General features: G+C 38.5%; 1 protein-coding gene and 1 long non-coding RNA gene across 5 annotated transcripts in view; one reads left to right on the forward strand and one right to left on the reverse strand.

The window, feature by feature from the left end:
* The window catches only part of LARS2 (leucyl-tRNA synthetase 2, mitochondrial), a 93,946-nt gene that overhangs the window by 12,833 nt on the left and 59,995 nt on the right, over nucleotides 1–21,118 (reverse strand). For all 4 annotated transcript variants that reach the window (XR_007707876.1, XM_035549952.2, XM_050709004.1 and 1 more), the window contains 6 exons: nucleotides 18,426–18,563; nucleotides 9,785–9,888; nucleotides 8,429–8,611; nucleotides 6,387–6,556; nucleotides 5,325–5,402; nucleotides 2,948–3,059 (listed from right to left, as the gene is read on the reverse strand). Coding sequence is in view for 3 of the 4 variants with exons in the window: in XM_035549952.2 (XP_035405845.1) it covers nucleotides 2,948–3,059; nucleotides 5,325–5,402; nucleotides 6,387–6,556; nucleotides 8,429–8,611; nucleotides 9,785–9,888; nucleotides 18,426–18,563 (785 nt within the window). In the remaining variant the exon portion in view is untranslated. The remainder of the gene's footprint in view (nucleotides 1–2,947; nucleotides 3,060–5,324; nucleotides 5,403–6,386; nucleotides 6,557–8,428; nucleotides 8,612–9,784; nucleotides 9,889–18,425; nucleotides 18,564–21,118) is intronic.
* On the forward strand, nucleotides 4,392–9,406 carry LOC118249714 (uncharacterized). The gene is made up of 3 exons (XR_004779191.2): nucleotides 4,392–4,528; nucleotides 7,095–7,251; nucleotides 9,199–9,406. It is a non-coding gene; the product is annotated as an uncharacterized LOC118249714 (long non-coding RNA).

The raw sequence follows: 21,118 nt of genomic DNA on the forward strand, positions 1-21,118 counted from the left end.
GTATTTTTCCTACAATCACAGAATCACAGAATCATCTAGGTTGGAAGAGACCTCCAAGATCACCTAGACCAACCTCTGACCTAACACTAACAAGTCCTCCACTAAACCATATCGCTAAGCTCTACATCTAAACGTCTTTTAAAGACCTCCAGTGATGGTGACTCAACCACTTCTCTGGGCAGCCCATTCCCATGCCTAACAACCCTTTCAGTAAAGACGTTTTTCCTAATATCCAACCTAAATCTCCCCTGGTGCAACTTTAGCCCATTCCCCCTCGTCCTGTCACCAGGCACATGGGAGAACAGACCAACCCCTACCTCTCTACAGCCTCCTTTAAGGTACCTGTAGAGTGCGATAAGGTCGCCCCTGAGCCTCCTCTTCTCCAGGCTGAACAAGCCCAGCTCCCTCAGCCACACCTCGTAAGACTTGTTCTCCAGACCCCTCATCAGCTTTGTTGCCCTTCTCTGGACTTGCTCAAGCACCTCGATGTCCTTGTAGTGAGGGGCCCAAAACTGAACACAGTACTCGAGGTGCGGCCTCACCAGAGCCAAGTACAGGGGGACAATCACTTCCCTAGACCTGCTGGCCACACCGTTTCTTATGCAAGCCAGGACGCTGTTGGCCTTCTTGACCACCTGAGCACACTGCTGGCTCATATTCAGCCAACTATCAACCAATACTCTCAGGTCCTTCTCTGCCAGGCAGCTTTCCAACCACTCATCTCCCAGCCTGTAGCGCTGCTTGGGGTTGTCATGCCCCAGGTGCAGGACCCGGCACTTGGCCTTGTTGAACCTCATACAGTTGACCTCAGCCCATCGCTCCAGCCTATCCAGATCCTCCTGCAGAGCCCTCCTGCCCTCAAGCAGATCGACACACGCACCTAACTTGGTGTCGTCTGCAAACTTACTGAGGGTGCACTCGATCCCCTCATCCAGATCATCGATAAAGATATTAAAGAGAACTGGCCCCAGCACTGAGCCCTGGGGAACTCCACTAGTGACCGGCCTCCAACTGGATTTAACTCCATTCACCGCGGCTCTTTGGGCCCAGCTACCCAGCCAGTTTCTAACCCAACGAAGCGTACGCCAGTCCAAGCCAAGAGCAGTCAGTTTCTTGAGGAGAATGCTGTGGGAAACGGTGTCAAAAGCCTTACTGAAGTCAAGGTAGATCACATCCACAGCCTTTCCCTCATCCACTAAGCGTGTCACTTTGTCATAGAAGGAGATCAGGTTCGTCAAGCAGGACCTGCCTTTCATAAACCCATGCTGACTGGGCCTGATCGCCTGCTTGCCCTGCAAGTGCCGCGTGATGACACTCAAGATAATCTGCTCCAAAATTCTTCAGGCAATAATCACCAAAAAATTTTTTTGTATACCATTTACATTGAATTATAATGGGTCACGCAAAAAAACCTGCATTTTTAAATGCAGGTAGGAGTTAAGGATAATAAAATCCCAATTTTATTATGCTTCCTTTTCATTTTTACATCAGAGAGATCCAGAAAGTGTTTAGCATTCTCATTCTCCAATGATTTTAGTAAAAATTAAAGAGTTCCTACTGTAACAATCAAAATGTCACAAGACTAAGCTTTACATTTGACAAATTATGTTAATTAAGACACCCTCATTACCTCTGTCATTTTATGAAACATATTTGACTATTCTCTACTTCCTAACATGCATTTGAATTTCACAGTTCACAAGGCACTGCATGTTTAAATAATAAAACCAGACCACTTCTGACTTCACCTCAACCAATGTGGAAAACAAAATTAGGGCTACTACTTCCATTTAAATATAATTTTAGTTAGATGGAACTTCATATTGTAAGAGAATACTGACTAAAAGCAGCTTTCTCCAAATGGATCACGTCTGTTGCCACTGTTAATGAAAGCTTAATTGCTTAGAATAAAGACATCTTAAAAATATTGGGAATGAAAAAAGAAAGAAAAAAAAAACCTTTCCCCAATATGTCTTGCTGTTTCCAGTCTGTGCCCCTATGTTACCGCTATGAACAAAAGTAGCCTTTCTTTGGCAGTTAATAATATCGTACTGCCATATACAGCTCTGAAATAGAAGCCATTTAGTAGCTCTGCTCTGTAAACACTTGAAAGCATAAAGTTCTAGGATAACTGTTGAAAATCAAGCTGTTAAAACAGCATCCAAAAGCTAACATTAGGTCCAAAACCACATACCAATTTGTGGCCAGCCTTAATGCAGAATATATTCCTATCTTCCCACATACACATTGGGACATCTCCTAGCAAACCTTAAAAGTAACTGTTGAACTCTGGCATGTATATCCCTATTTTCACAGGTTTTAACTGTAGTAACACCATGCAACTTAGCCCACTCGGGATTCAGATCTAAAGGTTTACAACTGTAATGATCTTAAAAAATAGATTTTCCATCTACCATTCCCACTTTCCACAAGAGGTTAATTTATCATATAGCATTCCTCAGTCTCTGGAGAGTCTCTGAAATAACAAGAATATGATTTATATTTAACTCTCCTTTAGCCTTTTTAGTATGCAGTCCTCTGACATGGTCCTCTTTGCTTGAATTCCTGAAAGAAGGTATTTCTAGTCCGAAGGCTCTTTTAAAAAGGCCTCTCCCTGTAATCATGTTCAGCTTTTAATATTGCCTTCCATATGCAGAGGCAGCTAGCAACTGACGCATTAATTCCTTCCTCATGCAGGCTCTGTCTTAAATTTTTCCTCCTTCTCCCTTTCTCTGCTTAGTCTTGTATGCAAAGGAAAAGAAACTACAAGCAGCAAGAAAGATCTGGAAACAACACAAGTTTCAGGTTTGTTTAGGAATTATGACAAAAGGTAACAGGAAAGATGCAGAACAGAGAGACAAGTAACACATGATTTTAAAGATATTTTTGCAAACTTTTTGCTTTTTTTCCCCTGCAACATCAATAAAAAGTGTATTTCTATAAATACCTTTCCACATCTCTGATGCAACGTGTGGAGCCATAGGTGCAATCATAATGCAGAGTGTAGCCAGAGCATCTTCATATTCTGCACTGTGAAGAATAAGAGGTCGAGGAGCTTGCTAAGTGAAAAAAAAAGAAAAAAAAAGAAAAGAAAAGAAATTTCAAATATGAACATTTTGGGGTGGGAAGGAGAATAGTTTAATTGAAAAGTACATGCATGAACAATTCATTAAGACATCTTAAAAACAGCGGAAATGAAAACTTTGCCTCTGTAACATACGCTGATGAAACCTGGGTTGTCTAGCCTGGAGAAAAGGAGGCCAAGAAGTGACCTCATGGCTCTCTACAGCTTCCTGAGGAGTGGAAGCACAGAAGCAGGTGCTGGTCTCTTCTCCCTGGTCACCAATGACAGGATACACAGGAAGAGCACAATGCTGCACCAGGGGAGGTTCAGACTGGACATGCGGAAAATGACCTTAATGTGAGTGGTCAAACACTGGAGCAGGCTTTGTAGTAAGGTGGTTGATGCCCCACGCCTGTCAGTGTTCAAGAGACATTTGGACAATGCCCTCAGCAACATGCTTTAACTTCTGGTTAGCCCAGAAGAGGTCAGGCAGTTGGACTTTCAGGTCTTTGAAGCCCCCTTCCAACTGAACTATTCTATATAACAAAACCTAAAATCAGCTTCTATGCTCAGGACAGCATAATTTCATAATAAATTAGAAACTTACAAAAATTTCTGGAGAATTGAAATTGCACCTCTTGGTCACAAAGTGCTCTCTGACACTTATGAAAAAAAGGACAAGCTGGAAATCTACTCCTGAAGAGGCTGATGCAGATCCCTGGGGATCTACTCTGGTACAGGAGACTGAACACAGACCTGTGTGGACACCTGTGACCCTGAATAATATTTTGAATGCTACCACTTCAGTAAGTACAAGCCTGGATAAAATCAGAGCTACCTAAAGAGGTAAACTACTTGCACAAGAAAGTCAATTTGTGATGAATGCAGCATGCTTTTTCCTGGAATAAGGTTCAGTTGTACAGGATCCTAGAATTGTTTAAGTAAAGTTGAATTTAGTGCCCAAGTGATGTTTTAGAGCTGAAGGGAGTTCTGGGGGTGACAAGTGCAATACAGCCTTCTATGGTTTGATGTTCAGATTGCTTTAGTAAACTGTTTAGCTTGCTCTAGTAACGACAATTTTCCATTTCTTGAAAATGCGCCAGACTGGCAGAACTTTAACCTTAACTCCTCTGTTTGTTGTATCCTAAGAGAAAAGAAGAGAACTAAAAGCAGCTAGATAAACTTTTTCTTTCTTTGCCTCTGTTTTGACTCAGTATGATTACATCCCATGCTAAGTTCAGATTCTGCATTTATTTTGTGATTCATCTCCCTAATGAAACAGCATGGAAGAATGTCAACACTTGTCAGCTTATGAGAATTATTTTGTGGGTGTGATAATCACCAGTTCCTGCCTACTGGAAAATTGTCCAAAAACAGTGATTTGTTTGACACAGACCACAGAAGAGCTTTCAGATGGCAAATTCATATCACTGATACCAATGAGGTCTGTGCAAACTAGATTTGGTAAGTTTTAGTAGCTACTACCTGTTTTCTATATTTGGTTTCACCCAACTCCCCACTTCCTCCTTTCAAATGGGACTCAGAGAGGAAGTGTCAATAAGCTATAAAGAAATTTGTTCTTGAAGGATACTGCACTGCATTCTTTAGTCACAAAATATATCAGTGTTCAAATACTTAGCTCTCTGGAGGACATGGAGGAGAAGAAGGTGATCAGGAGTAGTCAGCATGGGTTCACCAAGGAGAAATCATGCTTGACCAACTTGATAGCCTTCTATGGTGGAATGACTAGCTGGGTGGATGAGGGGAGAGCAGTGGATGATTTCAGCAAGGCTTTTAGACGCTGTCTCCCATAACACTCTCATAGGCCAGCTAAGGAAGCATGGGATGGATGAGTGGACGGTGAGGTGGATTAAGAACTGGCTGGACAACAGAGCTCAGAGCTACTATATGTAGCTACATATGCAACTTGTTTCAATACAGAACAGAACAGAACAAAGAACAGAACAAAACAAAACGTATCCTTTTGAAATAGTGGACACAGAGGTAAACATCAGAACCCAGTGCCTCTAAGACTTTCAAGCTCTTCCTGCAAAACATAGTATATTCAAGGAATACAGTGATATTAGAACATGCTTCTTTTAATCTGAATAATTCAATCTAGTGTACACAAGACTCTTGAGTCAGTAACGACAGTAAGTGACTTTTGGAACGCTATTGATTAGGCAGCTCGTGCTTTGTATAAAGACTTACCAGAACCATGACTGACAGCAAATTGCCTTTGTTCATCTTGCATACTTACATGGAGTATGTTAGAGAGGCTCATCAGTCGAGAAATAGCTGCATTGAACAAATGATCCTTTATGAAGTACTCTGTTACCTTGTATTAAAAGAAAAGTGCTGTCACTAATTAATTGAAGTTCTCAAACATGGAATATTACCTTTTACATGGAAGCCACTTTGGCATGCAAACAAACCACATGTGTGTGTGAAAAAAACAGTCATAAAAAAATTCAGTTGACTAGCTTTCCATCTGTTTCAAGACTTTAAAAGCTTTAATCACCACCAATTAGGACTGTGTATTAGTGAGCACACTCTATTTCCTTTAATAAAATATCTTCCTTTTGTTCCTAAAGGAGGTCTTCATATGCGTAAACCCAGTTATGCTGGTGAAAGAGTGTACATAGATTATAATTATTGTAAGATTATAAGATTATAACTCTAAAGACTGTCAAAAGACCTGGAAGGTCCCTGGCCAGAGGATTTAAATCAGGTAAAGTTTTAAGCATAGAAAAAAGTCTTAGGCTAATTTTGCAAGTATTTACATCTCCTTCCAAGTCTTGCATAATTGAATTGACACTAAACACAGCATGAGACTTAACACATAAGAAAAGCTGAACAATTATTTCAACAATTTTTTAGAATATGCTAATATATTTTCTCCAGCAACTTTTTTTTCATCTCTATGAAACAGCAGGCATAATAATGAAGTGTGAAGCAAACAGATCAAAAACTCTTGTCAGGGATAATCTGCATAACTAACTCACCTATAGCTGTGCTCCTGGAAATAGAGGTATGCCAAACCCAGGTTCACAACATTTTAATGCCATAACACTGCAGCCTTTAAATAAGGCACACAGGAGATAAATTTTGCCAATCCAAATCTTACTACTTTATAGAAGAGTTTTGTCCTATGAAATTTGTAGATTAATAAAATTACTTATAGAGAGAATATTTTACTTAAAAATTACTTTATGATCTACTCATCTGTGGGACAACTTCTGGATCTCTAAGCCAGGCATAGTTTTTACAAGAGTAGTAACTTATTTAGTCATTTACAAACCATGTAAGTGCTTCTTTTTACCTCAGAAATTACCAGATTCTTCTGTTCCCAGATCTTTCTGGCTTCAGCCTTCTCTTTCTTATTCAGAAGCTCAGGATTGGGCATGGTTCCTGAAGTCCTTGCTTCAATAAGTTTGGTTACAAGCGTCCAGACACGAGTCTGCCATCTCTGAACACCCAGCACAGCATCATCTGAGATTAATGAAAGATTGCAGAAACAAACAGATCTCAGTTAGAATGGATGAAGCCAAAACTTTAAAGAGAAGCAAAAAGGAACCTGTATGCTAGAGTTTAACATTCTGAAACAAAACAAAACACTGTATTTTACATGAAAAATGTCCATACAATTAAAAATGCCCTTTAAAGATAATGCTGTGTTGCCTTAATGGAAAGAAATCAATAATAAAAAACAGATGTATTTTCTGTAATGATTTAAAACATATATATAGCAAAAATATTTGCTAAATCTATAAAATACAGTTATGTCAATGTTAGAATGTTCACCTTGTGTTTTAAAGACTCAAGAAAACAATTCTTCTACATGCTCTCATTTTTCAATCTCTTGGAAGAATACAGATGTATATATATATAAATAAATGCACACTTTTTCTTAGTAATTGAAATTTTTTCTAAAATTTGATCTTAAAAATTACATATACTTTTGTTGCTACAGAGATGCAACCATGCTAATGAGTAAAGGCTCTGATTCTTGGTACCATCTTATTGACAGAGCTGAGCTTGGGAGGATTATAAAGCTGTTCATCCCAACCCTGCAAGTATCAGTCCTGCTACATGGCTGCTCAAAGAACGTGACCTAGGAACTGTGCAAGCTAATGCTGCTCACAGCGATCTACCCCATGTGGTGTGGCACAGAGCCACTAGTAAAGGTATGGCTTGAGTTGTGGTACTTATACGGCTTAAGCTCTCTGTTCCAGATGCATCAGGTTTCTACTAGACTGCACATCACCACATCACACTGCACTGCACAGTAGCAATATATTGTAAGATGTTCCAGCTGATAAGGGCTTCCAATTCTGATCCAGCAACTGTACTTGAAAAGACTGCCAGGGCTACTACTAAAACTGGAAGAAGTAAAACACATGCGAGTGACTAACACAGACCAATTATGTGTCCAGCTGCACTAGATGAAAGACTTCCTGCAAGTCTGGAACAGTAAAACACAACCTGATTGACTACGTCTGCATGATCTGCATGAACTCTCTTAGGTGGGACACAGAATACAATGCTCTTCCCAAACTTTCCATCTCCTGTTCATACCGGAAGCTTGTAGATCATCTAAACACTGTAGGCTTGGTATTATCTAACACTGTAGTAATGGTGTAATAAGCTACTGGGTAAATCTGGCCACATCTGGTCTTCCATACTCTAGACAACTACTTGCCCACACCAGGGGAGAGAATGACATGGGATCTTGCCCTCATTTCCACAAGTGAAGACAAGGAATAAAGTTTGGAGGGCAATCCTCAAAAGGCTATCAAAACACATCCATTAAGGAGGAGGATCATGGCAAATGAGAACTAGTATTTAATATTCTCTTAATAAGACAATATCCACCTAATAGGACAATTTTCTGTTTACTTGATTGATTTCTTCAATTTAAACATTATTTTGTTATCACAATTGGCTTGCAAGATTACTGTACTGCAAACAATCTTACATCAATTGTAAAAATAGTTAAGTTTTATCTTATAATGAAGAAAATAATCTTAAAATAATCATTTTCAATCAATCATTTGCAGATAATTAAAAAAAGAGACAGAAAATAAGATCCAGGTTTGCACTCTTACTATTTCAGAGTAAAATATCATTTGAGACATGCTTTTCAGACATCTATTTTTTTTTTAGCTTTAAAGAGTTGAGCTGCTTGCAGTAATCTTGCAAGCCTGCCTCTCTGTCATAGTTTTGTGACTTCTCTTTTAAAAGAAACATTATAAATTATATCTTTTTGATTCAACTATTCAAAAAACTTGGGCAACAAGAACTGTTTTAATTCTGTGTTTAAAATGTAACACACCAGGAAAAAACCAACAGAGTTTGACTTACTTTTAGCATCCCACAAAATATCTTGATCTGGAGGAGCAGCAAACAGAATGTAAAGACGTACGGTGTCAATGCCATATTCTTTCACTAATTCTTCAGGATCTATTCCATTGTGCTTAGATTTGCTCATTTTTTCCCAAGTGACTTGGAGTTTCTCACCACTTTTTAGGTGAACTGGTTCAGTGCCTAAATATTAAGACATACACAAAATATTAAAACAAATTTTGCTCACCTGTAACAATTAATTTGGTTATCTAAGCATATTGAGAAACAACTATTTCTATTTCTTTTGTTGTTTGTTTGGGGGAGAGGGGAAATAACTGTAAAAGTAATAACCCTTTTCCCTCCCCTACTTTCATATTTTTTTCCTACTTTCATATTTTAATGCAGGTAACATCCAAATACTTCCATTGCCTCATGACAGAAAGTCTCCTTCTACCATTTGGAAGCTGTATTTTGGCACTCATCCTACGTGCTTGACAGCCTCTGAGATTTAAACATTGTTATAACCATACCATTTAAAACTTCCTAGATGGGTATACTGATTTGGTACAATTTTGAGCTGCTGTTAGCTTTTACGGACCCAGGTTTATAACTCCAATTGTTATCCTGACAATCACCTGCCTGTTGCATGAGTTTAAGGATGGAAAGGGGCATTTACACTGGTAAAGGTGCAGCCAAGCAAAAACACCTGTTAGTTTTTCTGGAAGAAATAGGATAGCAGATAATGGTAAGTGTAATGGGTTCTTTGTTTGTTTTTAACTATCTTATAGGATTTGTATGCAGAAGAGCAGCGAAAACAAGGCTGCATGAGAGAAGTGCTTAAGGGAGGCAAATGTGACCAAGTCCCTCTTGTTGCTACATCTCCCCAGACAAGGGCTGCTGATCCAGCTTATGCAGTGAAGGCACTGGGAAGAACTGAGAAATAGCACTTTTTCCTATACCCATTAAACATGTAAAATTTACCAAATATACCACCAACTGTGTCAAATTTGCCAGTGTTTTTGTAGGTTGTCTGTCTGATGGGACTACTAACTCCATTCAGCAAGCTGCTGAGCACTGTGTTAACAAAACTGACTTCTGGTCCTTTGGACTACACTGGAGCTAAAATAATATCATAGCATTGTTTCTGTATTTGGTTGCAATTAAAAGTTGCTAGATTAGTAGGGTCTTTCTACACTCAGCAGTGGATATGAATCCCAAACTCACGGAAGACACTCTCTGCTTGTAATATTACAAGGATTCATTTTTCTCCACCAAACTTTCCCAGCACTGAGTCCTGTATGTCTTCTTTTAACTGAAGTAGTCCCTGACTTTCCAGATGCACTTGTGCTGGTTTTCCCATTCATTTTCTCTTACCAGTGAAATCAATCTCCTCTCTCTTCAAATACTGGCCTGTTGATGTTAGTCTGAACGTCTGATTCTTGATAAGACCTTGAACCAAAAGCTTATGGAAAGGCTCCCTAAGGATAGAAGGAAAAAGAAACCTGTAAGTTGAAAACAGCTTTCAAAAGCATACTTTAGTTTAAGCCTCAGATGTTGAGCCAATCACGCAGTTATTTAATGAAACAAGAATTTCACGATGACTGTGCATAAATGGTTGCCACCTTAGAAAGAGCACTTTCTGAATTTATTCATGGTGCCGGGCTGACAAGTGTAAGTATTTATTTGTATTCTGCACACATTCTTGCATCCTGATTTAGTACTGAGTTATTACAATGCCACTTCTCAAATTAGCATATAGATAATACACAGAAGTTCCTTGGCCAGCTGTGCAAGTTCACCAACTCTAAGCTAAATCCCCATTTGTAGAAGTGGGCAAGTACAAAACCCTTAATTTTCTACAGATATTTAGTTCTAACTTCTCTCTGAGAAATGCAATATTTTGGGACAAATCAAATGCTCACTGCACATTTCTTTCTATAAACTGAGTAGGTAGTTTCTCTAACATAAGCATTTGCATGCCTTGCCTCTTTGCAGAACTAACCATGAAGACCTAGCTGTAAGAAAAAGAGTACACTAGAAAATGGCAATGCTGGAAAGTTCACTTCAGTGGATCAATTTTTATTTTTAGCATCTTGAACATTAAAACTTTAATTTTCTAAAAAAATTTACATCAGGAAGAGTAAGTTCTCACTCAATGTGTGTATCGCAGAGATAAAAAGAGCCTTAAAAGCACCAAAGCTAAAGGCAGTAGGGCACTCAGCAAGAATAAACTCTAAGTAAACACTTTTCTGGTTGACAGATTTGTTATTGCTGTCACCTTCTTTCGAGGATCTTACATTTCTAATTCACCGAGTCAGATGTCTATCATCATTTTCACCGGAAAAAAGACAACAAAAGTAATCTCTACAGGTTTTGGTCACGAAAGTAAGGCAGTTGTAAAAGCAACCCCTAGAACTTTAGTGGCCAGGAAAGAGGTATGGAACCAGACCCGAAGGGTACAGAGTCTGGGGAGTTTTCCCATGGGATCCTCAGATACGAAGACACTGGTGACCATCATTTTGGAGGACGTACTAAGCTGTGCTGCTCAGTATTGGCCAGTAACTCCTAATGCTCATGTGCTCAGCGTTAACCTATCTCAGTTCCCCACAATTCCACCTAACAAAGCCACGTGTCTACCAAAACACTTGTGTACAAAGGATGTACCACTTGTATTTACATATTTTTCAAAAAGCTAGAATAAATCTGTCCATCTAAAGAAGAAACAATAAAAATAGGCTTCCACATTTTACTTTACATTTACAAAAATCACAATCCAAAACACTATTCAATTTTGTGGAGTCAATTTCATATTTCACAATATTATGAAATATAAACACATTGATCATGAGGAAAATTTACTTCATGATTTAAAGCACAGTCATTTATTCAATAAAATATTTAAATTATTATTAAATTATACAATAAATGTGCATGTTTTTACTGTATTAAAGCAGATAACTTCCAAACACTACTCCTTAAAACTTTTTGACGACTATGAAGCAAGGAAATATTTCAAAGAAAATCTTTAAATCGGGAGAGAGAAAGCAACAGGCTTCAAACTTTATCTTCAATATATTCATGTTTGAACAGGAGTTTCCTTCCTTGCATATTTTGCATACTTCCAAATACCGTGCAAGTACTGGCACATGGTGTATCATTCAGTCACCAAGCAGCACTCGTCTGTACCATGCTACCTGGTTTTATCAATGATATGAAGTAAGAGCATCTCTATAAATATTTTCTGAAGTCAGGTTTGAACATAGGTTGCCTGAAAAATCATCATATTTATAAGCAAGTTAAAGTAACTTAGAAAGATGAAAAAGGAAGTCAAATTTGGACAGTAGAAACAAACAAACAAACAGAAGTATTTTAAAAATAGGAGGCAATAATCAGCTCAAATCTCAATTATCTCAAATTATCAAAATTAATGAAAAGACAAAAATCGGGAATAAAAGTCCTGCAATCCTATCAGCAACAAACAAGTATAAAAATACTTTAGGAGATAACTGTCCAGGACAGTTTCTTCTACAAAATAAATAAACTACACCAAGGAAAAACAAAAATATTTTTTTCTCCTACCATTCAGTACTTCAGTCTGTTTAAGATCTCAATTATTAAAATAGCTACACTTGCTGCTAACTAAAATAAAGCTAATGAGGTAGCCAGAACATCAAAATCAGATAATATTCTCCACTGGAAGTGATTTTTCAAGGAACACTTACTTTTTAATGACAAAGCGTTAGTTCAGATCATATGCCAAGTTATTAAAAGCTGAATGCAGGAATGAGCATTTCCTATTTTTGTTTATGCTGACAGAGGCTACAAAAATGCAATACAAAATACATTACCAAGTATGGGGAATAAAAAACCCCACATGTTCCTAGTGGGAGACCGCAGGAGAATGGAGAAATGCCCAAAACGAGAAAAACAGAGCCCGTCTAATAAACGCAAGGCTCAGAAACAAATTGAGCCCTGTAATGAATTTCTCCTGATGTGCAGAGTGGCTTTGCCAGTGTTGTAATGGCTCCATCGCATGGTCGCATGTAGAGTGACACTCTGGTTTACACTCATAAAGCTGCACAACTATAACCTTCCCCTTCAAAGAAACTGGTGTGTTTCTTGGCTATGGAGGGGAATGGCAAAGATGCCACAGCACAGCACATGTGGTAATTCTGATATAAATACTGCAACACCAGCCTGGCATCATAAAAACCTCATGAGCAGTACGGCTGGGAAGCAACTGAAACTAAGCTATGTACAGACAGACAGACCTTGCCAGCACAATAAATGAAGAGGTGGCTTGAGTTTCTCTGAATGCTCAGTCACATTTTAAATTATACGGATGCTGAAACAGGAAATGGCTTTACCTGCCCGTCATGTCTGTTTGCATCCATGCTGAAGTATGGGCACTTTGGCCTTCTTTTTATGCAGCTTTTGATCATCTTGCACATCAGATGGGAGCCCACCCGTGAAGTCTGTCCTACATCTCCAAGGATTGCCCGTATTAGCCATGAAGCATGTAATCCACTTTTTCCCTTTCAGAAATTTTCCTATACAGGTTCATGTCTGTGACACACCAATGTCTCTGTATAGGAGCACACAATAGATGGAGAAGCAAGCACAAGTGACAGCTAAGGAAATCCTGCTCAGTGGCATGTCCTCAGGCTCCTGACTCTGCCCTGGGTAAAGCAAGTAGTGGGACTTTCAATCCAATTACAAATGACCTGGCTGGACGGACTCTGTGGAGTCTGCAACAGTGATAAGTAGTGGACTCAGAAGAAGGGACAGCACTAGCAAGGGAGCTTACTGAATGTGTTTGCATCCCACATCTTTAGGAAAGCTGAGAGAGCCCAATACTGTGCCCCAGAGTTGAGACGAGACCTTGGTCAGTCAATGGCAGCTGAGTTCAGAAGCTCATGAAATGTGCAGTTAGATCCATCTGTAACAACCCGGCAATCCTGTAGAAGGCCACAATATATATGTCTAGGGGGTAGGAGTAGATCATTTTAAGCAGAAGAAAGATCAGACGATATTGAACAGTCAGACTGTACACAGTCAATAGCTGAGTGCTTTTAATGAAAATCAACACTTGCGATCAAGTCTCTAATGAACTTTGAGAAGCTCTAACACCCTTCCTTTATAGAATAAGCTTTTTCTGTCACAGACACCTTATTTCATTCTGTAATGCAGCTGTGTAAAAATAGCACCTTCTTATTCAACACATTTGCTTTCTATCAGAGTCCTATCCGCTGACTTAGTGGCAACAATAAACTTTTTTTATTGCTTTATAATCCTTCAGGCAAAATGTGCTAGATTCCATTTACAATTATTCATCAGACAGAGCTGATTACTAAAGGCTAGGGGAGAGCCATATTCTGTGCAACTTTTACCTGCGATACTGTGGTTGAGCAGGTGTAACTGAGTGTGTCAACACACACACCATGGTGCATTAAGCTGGAATAGACGAGGTAGTTGCTGGTCCCAGCTGCCTACATGGCCCCTCTCCCAGTGGTGGTGACAACTGGGAGGGCTGACTGGTCTGTGAATTAAATCCAGAACTGCTGCAGTTTACAGACTGCAATAAATTTGACATAAATTTGAGCTTCATCTCTCGTCACATGTACCAGTACCCAGAGGGTGCTACTTATGCTGTCCTGTCATTATTAGAGAAAATGAGCAACTCTTCCCACCATCTCCAGTTCAATGCATTAAGAAAAAAAAATAAAATCATGCTCCATCTCCAGAGGATATTTAAACTACACTTACACCTGGACAATTTTAGATGCCAACAAACATTGCATTTGATATGAAAGTGTGACATCTGTAAATGAATGGCCTATAATATCTCTATTGTAATAATGTGTTATTGTATGCAAGGAAATTGCTTTACAAATCTGAACTATGGAATTTTTAACTTCTGATTTCAACCTCATTTTATATTAACTGTCATTAATACAGAATTAAAGGCTATCAGGAAAAAAGTCAATGAAAGTAAAGAGGGTAGGGGCCAAACAATGAAGATTTTCATGAAGAAAAGCTATTGAAGTGAAAAATATTATAGATTAATGGGGGAACCTCATAAAAATTTGTCAGGATACTAGGTAACACTATGTACCTACAGATGCAGCAGAATTTTCCTAATTTAATCAGTGAACAGAACTGAGCTACTACAGAAAATTGAACATGCACAAGAGAGCGGTGTTTTTTAATGCTATAATACACTTAATACGTTTAATGTATATATTTTCCCTCAGGCTGTGGGCTTCAATACCATGACTTTAAGCTTGCTAACAGTAAGCTTGTTGCTTCTGATCACCCTTTCACCCTTTTTGGATCTCTGAGACATGCCCTTGAGCAATCCTACCAGAACTAAGCAAAAGTGGCTTCTGACAAATGCTAAAACATCATTTTAAAAATGTTGTAATATTTATAGAGGAGATGCAATTTCCATATCAAAACAACCTAATTTGACTTCATGGCTTAAAAGCACCTAATGTTTTAACTTGTGTAGAGCTAAAGCAAGCAAGCAATTTTATGCATGATGAGGAATTTGTTACAGTCATCTTGCATTCTGAACACATGTACAAGCAGTACAAACAACAGGTCCTAGGGGCATTGCTGTAACACATCTCCACGTGTGCAAGTTCTTGAGTTTCTATGTGACCTCAAAGGGATTCTCCACAGTCTTTCAAACTACTCCTGCAGAAAGCAATTTTGATTTTCTCTGCTGTTGTCACTAGACATAGTCAGTGCTTCTTGTGCATTTTTTTCATTGAAGTTAGAGTCTTCCTCTGAAATTTCCCATGTTTAGACCAGTCTGCACTGCACAGCTTTGGTGCTGTTGTTCTGTCACAGCAGAATGTGAACAAAGCACATTCCAAATCAATAGAGCTACAGAATCACATAGGTTGGAATGGAACTTTGGAAGGCATTTGGTCCAACTCTGCTCACAGCAGACCTAACTTCAAAGTTAGAACAGGTTTCTCAGGGCCCATCCAGAAGAGTTTTGAAAATATCCAATGACGGAGATCTTACAACCTCTCTGGTCAATCCGTTCCAGTGTCTGACCTCCTTCACTGTCACATTTTTTCTGTCTATGCAGCTGGACCTTGCTGCAGACTGACTGTTACCTCTTTTCGTTTCTCTGTACATGTCTGGTTCTGTCTTCTCTATAATCCGCTTTTAGGTAGCAGCAGACTGCAACTAGATTCCCTCCTCAGCCTCCTCTTCTCCAGGGTGAACATGCCCAGCTCCCTCAGCCTCTCTTTGTATGCTACATGTGCTAGTTCCCAATCACCTTTGTGCCCTACTGCTGGACCCTCTTCTGTTTGATAATGTTCCTCACACTTGGGGCCTCAAAAGAGGACACAACATTCCAGATGTAACTTCCTGAGCAATGAGCAGGACGTGCTTTTGCTAATGCAATGCAGTATGCTCCCATGCCTACTGCTGACTCACATCCAACTCGGTGTTCACCAGGACCCCTAAAACATGTCTCTCTAGTGCACCTTCCTACATAATTGTCCCAGTCCCTGCTGTTTCCATATGTAATCTGTTCTGTGTACAGGACTCTACATTTGTCTTTGCTGAACTTCATGAGATTCCTGTCGCCACTACTCTCAGTGTGCTGTGATCAAAGAACCTGCGGAGAGCAAATTTTGTTGCATTGTCTGTGTTGTTGATGAAGATGTTAAATAAAATTAGCCTCAGCAATGACACCTGAGGAATACCACTTGTAAATAATTACCAGTCAAGACTTTGAACCACTGACCCTTTGAGCCTATCTTCCCAGCCAGACTACAAGGAGACCATGGAAGTATTAGAACTAGTCCGGAGGAGGGCCACAAAGATGATAAAGGGGCTGGAGCAGACAGGCTGAGGGAGTTGGGGTTGTTCAGCCTGGAGAAGAGAAGGCTGCAGGGAGACCTTATAGCAGCCTTCCAGTACCTAAAGGGGAACTACAGGAAAGCTGGGGAGGGACTCTTTGTCAGGGAGTGTAGTGAGTACAATAGGGAGCAGCCTACAGTGGTAAAGGCCAGCTCCTTCAGCACCCCTGGATACAACCCATTTGGTCCCATGAACCTGTAGGTGTCTGATTTCCTTAACTGATCTCTAACTCAATCCTACCTTACTTTGGGTAGTATCCCTCTCCCCCAAACTCTCCTACTAAGCACAGACATTGACAACAAAGGTGTTGGCAATTATTATCCTTTGTTACTAAGCTATTTGTCTGATTTTGTATCAGGCCAACATTTTCCTTGATGTTCCTGTCAATGTTTCTGTCGAAGTCCTTCTTACTGCCTTCACCTTCTTCAGGAGTTTCAATTCTAGATGAGCTTTGGCTTACCCTAATTGCACCCTGCCTACCCAGTCAATGCTTCTGCATTCCTCCAGGGGTAGCCTATTCCCACTTCCACTCTCTGTGTGCTTTTTTTTTTTTTTTAGTGCTTGAGGTCACTCAGGAAGCACCTTATTAGCCAAGTTGTCCTCTTTCCAATCCTCTTAATTTTTTGTACACCACAGTGGAGGACCACTTACTTTGCAAGCAAATCTCCCCTTCCTTGTGGTTTCAGTTTACAGTAACAGTACTTCAGCTACCACAGTTAATGTTGTTTAGGGAGGCAGAAGAATTTGACTAGCAGAACTCTTTTTGCTGCTGTGTTACAACTCCACTAGATGGCTGACAGATCAGCATTGTAAAGCATTTTGTAGCATTGTCAAGCCTGAAATTGCTTGCAGGAAAAAGCTCTGAATTTCTCTTCTAAAAGAAATCGTGCCTATGACAGAAAGGATCAGCTTTCAGAGGCCCATTCTGTCAAGGAAGGAGCAGTCTTCCTGCTGCAGCTAAGCAATCTGGAGGCAACAGGGTGAACCACGGGTACAGAAATCATCCATATCCACAATTTCAAATACATCTTGCACTGTAAATTATTTTGCATGCAAGAATGAGTAATGAAAACAGAATCGCCTCTTTTCATCCAATGATTATGAAATAACTCAGGGAAATATTCCACTGGCCCCATTAACTTCTCCGTCCTTCTCTGGCGTACAGCTACTTAAATTTAAGTATGGTAGCAAAACCACTACATTTAAGAGAGTTCAATGTCATGTATGTAGGTTTTACATCAAGTTCGGGGAGTGCATACTAGTAAAGAATGAATGCATAGGAGTTGCCAGCTGAGAAATTACTAAGCAGTTACTCTTATGGGATCACTCATTCTGACTTAATGTATTCAAAAATCTCTGCTGACGGGAGAACAGGACAGAATACAGGTGAATGTTTCACTGTTCTGCCACTAGCATCCTCTCAGTAGAGGCATTCCTGGGATGGCATTTTAAGGTACAAAAGGGCAGAATTTCAGTGGAAATTGGGTCATCAAGTTGGGAACCTGACAGAACAAAGAATAGAACAACAAATGACTCACCTTCCTGCCTCAAACTTTACCCCTAACCAATACAATGGATAACGAATTGGGCTACAACAGCATCAGTAACAAGAGTAGTTAGAAGTTATTACATGAAAGTATAATATATAATTTAAGTGAATAAAAATAAATTAACGGCAGAAAATAATATATTGCTTTTGATTATCAAGAAGTATTTTGCACTGTTCAGCTCCAAAACTGCAGTGAGTTACAGGAGTGCTTAGTTTTATACATCTACATGGTTCCATTGGAATTAATGGTATTACTGTGCAGGAAGTTAAATAATTCGAAATAACAGCATTACTCAGAATGCCTGAAGTTACTAGTTTATGTAACCTTTTGCAGGTTGAAAATCTACAGCAACATTTTATCACTTGCTCTGAGCCAGTTAATACCCATGTAGTAAATAAAAATGCTATGTATGCATACATACAGAAAATGTAACAGACTGTAAGAAACCAAGTATTTAGCCAAGACTGATGAGCAGAAAAATTCAGGCCTGTATGTTCTATCATTATAACAACGTTCCATAACATTCCTACTAGACAAATGAAATCTGAAAGATTTTTATAGAAATACATAAGGCTTACTTGTGTTTGGTCATCTTTAGGTCATAGCAAAAATGGCTGAAAAACCTAGCATAGAATAAGTGCATAACTGCATGCTCCTTTCCTCCAATGTACAAATCCACAGGCATCCAGTAGTTAGCCAAGTCACTATTAAATGGCCTGAAAAAAAAATAATAGGAAAAATACAATGTGAAGAAGAAAGATCAGCTCTTCTAAAGTAGCTCATCATATTTGACTGGACAAAACTATTTAATGAGAGCTACATACGTACAATAACACTTTAATTTTGCTATCATATCTTTCTATTTTTCTAAGGAGTGGTAAGCTTTTTAAATCATATAGAAAAAAAATAATCACTGAGAAACAGCTCAACAAAAATATTATTTTAATATATTTTATATGTTCAACTCAGATTTCACGTCACCTCAGAAAGTGATGAAAATATTTGTTTGCTCTATAGAACTTTTTTCATAAACACCCTGTGGCTAGCCTTTAGATTTTTTACTATTTACCAATACCAAGTTTTACATAAAAATATATTACCATGAAAGACAAAAGACATGCACTAAAGTTCAATTCTACATTTCTATTTCTTTCAGAATACTGAGACAATATGAAAAAAAAAACAAAATTAAAAAATAAAAAATGTAGAGCTAGATCTGAGCATAATTTTCTGTCCAAAAGGCAAAGAAGAAAAAAGCTGGTGTTTTTAACGTGCTATTTTAAAACAATTATAATTTAGTTTCTAACTCCAAAGTCACCTTTCTTAATTCTAACTTTCACAAAACCATTTTGTTGTTCATCATCTTACTATTATTTCTTACTTATGTTTTGCAGTAAAATGTCACGGCCAATATCTTAAATTCAGAACAGATACAAATAAAGTCTCTCATATCAACATATATTACATAGTTAATATAATTAATACTCAATAAGAGGGTAAATTGTGTTTCAGTTTCACACTGTGTTCATTACTGAAAGATACTTCAAAAGATGGATTGAAAGATGGTTGGACCAGATGATTTTGGAGGTCTTTTCCAACCTTAATGATTCTATGATTCTATGATTCTATGCCCACTTAGATGCTTTTTTTTCAAATCAGACGTTTGCATTGTTGCCATTAGAGGGCAATGTAGCAGCTTATCATAACGCTGCAAAACATTCTGAAGAGTCAGATAGGTCATCGTCCTCAAACTGGAGGATGCTCTGTGAATTTACAGTAAATGTTGGTGGTAGTTTATAGCATATTTTCTGCATCGTTTCTTAGCATTGCTTGCTGCTTCATTAAATACTTGTATGTCTGCTGTAATGGGCTCCTGTCCACAAAATTCTACTTGCATGTATGTTCTTCTTTGATGTATGCTTTATAGCTCCATTCTAACAAACTTATTTGTTTGTCAGCTTGTTTAATTATTCTATCTGTAACTTTTCTTTTTTTTTTTTTTTGTGATAGCAGCACTTCTTTCCTCACAGATCAATCAGCCCAGAAGAAAATCATGGATGTGAAATTCATGTCTTCAGTGGAACAAGTCAAAACTTAGTGCTCTTCACAGGGTTCCAAGATCAACAAAGAGTACTTCTCCCAAATTCTGGGTTTATGAAATGACTTATAGAAATAAAGCTTTAAGTATATGTAGCTCAGAAATTAATAAATACATAAAATGGAAGTAGAGATCTAGTACAGAAATCCATACAAACGCTTTCATTTCAATATAAAACATATTCAGCTACACCAAGCTGTTACTTTGACAGCTGAACGTTGCATATGACTATTTCATCTTCATCAGGGAAAGTCCCTCTTAATATTTCAAATTGTCACCAGAGAGAAAGCAATCCATACCACTTAAATAATATTATTAACAATGAATTCACGCTGTCACTAGAAAATAATTAATGTGAAACAAAAGCGTTCACAGAAGAGTTTTCTTTAGTTTAACTGATGGATTAACTGGATGTGTGCTGCCAATATAAAAAATAACTGGCCCAGCTATACTTAACTCACTTGGTATGTAGCACGCACCCAGACATTGTTCAGGGCAATAAATAAATAAATAAACAATAAATCCCCAAATATTCTTATATGCGGTATCAATATCAAAAATGCAACTCTTTTTATCTTAATTAGACTACACAGTACTACTGTTCCACTAAATCCTCTTTGTAAAAAGGAGCAAGAAAAAATACTTGTGTATTTTACCCATATCTCACATAAAATCAAGCAGCCAAAACAGACACCTGAATGGCATTCTTGATGTGACCTTCTCAAAGCATGCGTGCTCCATATACATGAAGACACTTTACACAGACATCAAGAATACTAAAATGGAAATGTCAATAATAAAAACAAAATATATCCTACCAGACTCATTCACCAACATGAAGCTCATTATCTCCCATAAGTTATCAGGATGACAGAAGCCATTTACTGGACATTTTCCATTTATTTGTGCAATAACCGACTGACATGAAAAATATTCCTCAAATTTGCTGCCATCATACTGTCCTACAGAATGGCTCTCAAAATATTCAAGAAATGGTAATGGCCATCCATCCAGTGACTGTAGGTGGCAATCTAATTTGGCCAGTGTATGTGAAATGCTTTTGGACAGCTGAGTCAGTCTCTGTGCAGGCTGATTTAATGCTGGTGTGACAACACCTCCAGGCACTATCAGCAGTGCTAATACAGGCAGACTACGAAGCAGATAAATGGCTAA

This window comes from Cygnus atratus, chromosome 2 (genome assembly GCF_013377495.2).
Source record: "Cygnus atratus isolate AKBS03 ecotype Queensland, Australia chromosome 2, CAtr_DNAZoo_HiC_assembly, whole genome shotgun sequence".
In the NCBI taxonomy this organism is placed as follows: domain Eukaryota; kingdom Metazoa; phylum Chordata; class Aves; order Anseriformes; family Anatidae; genus Cygnus; species Cygnus atratus.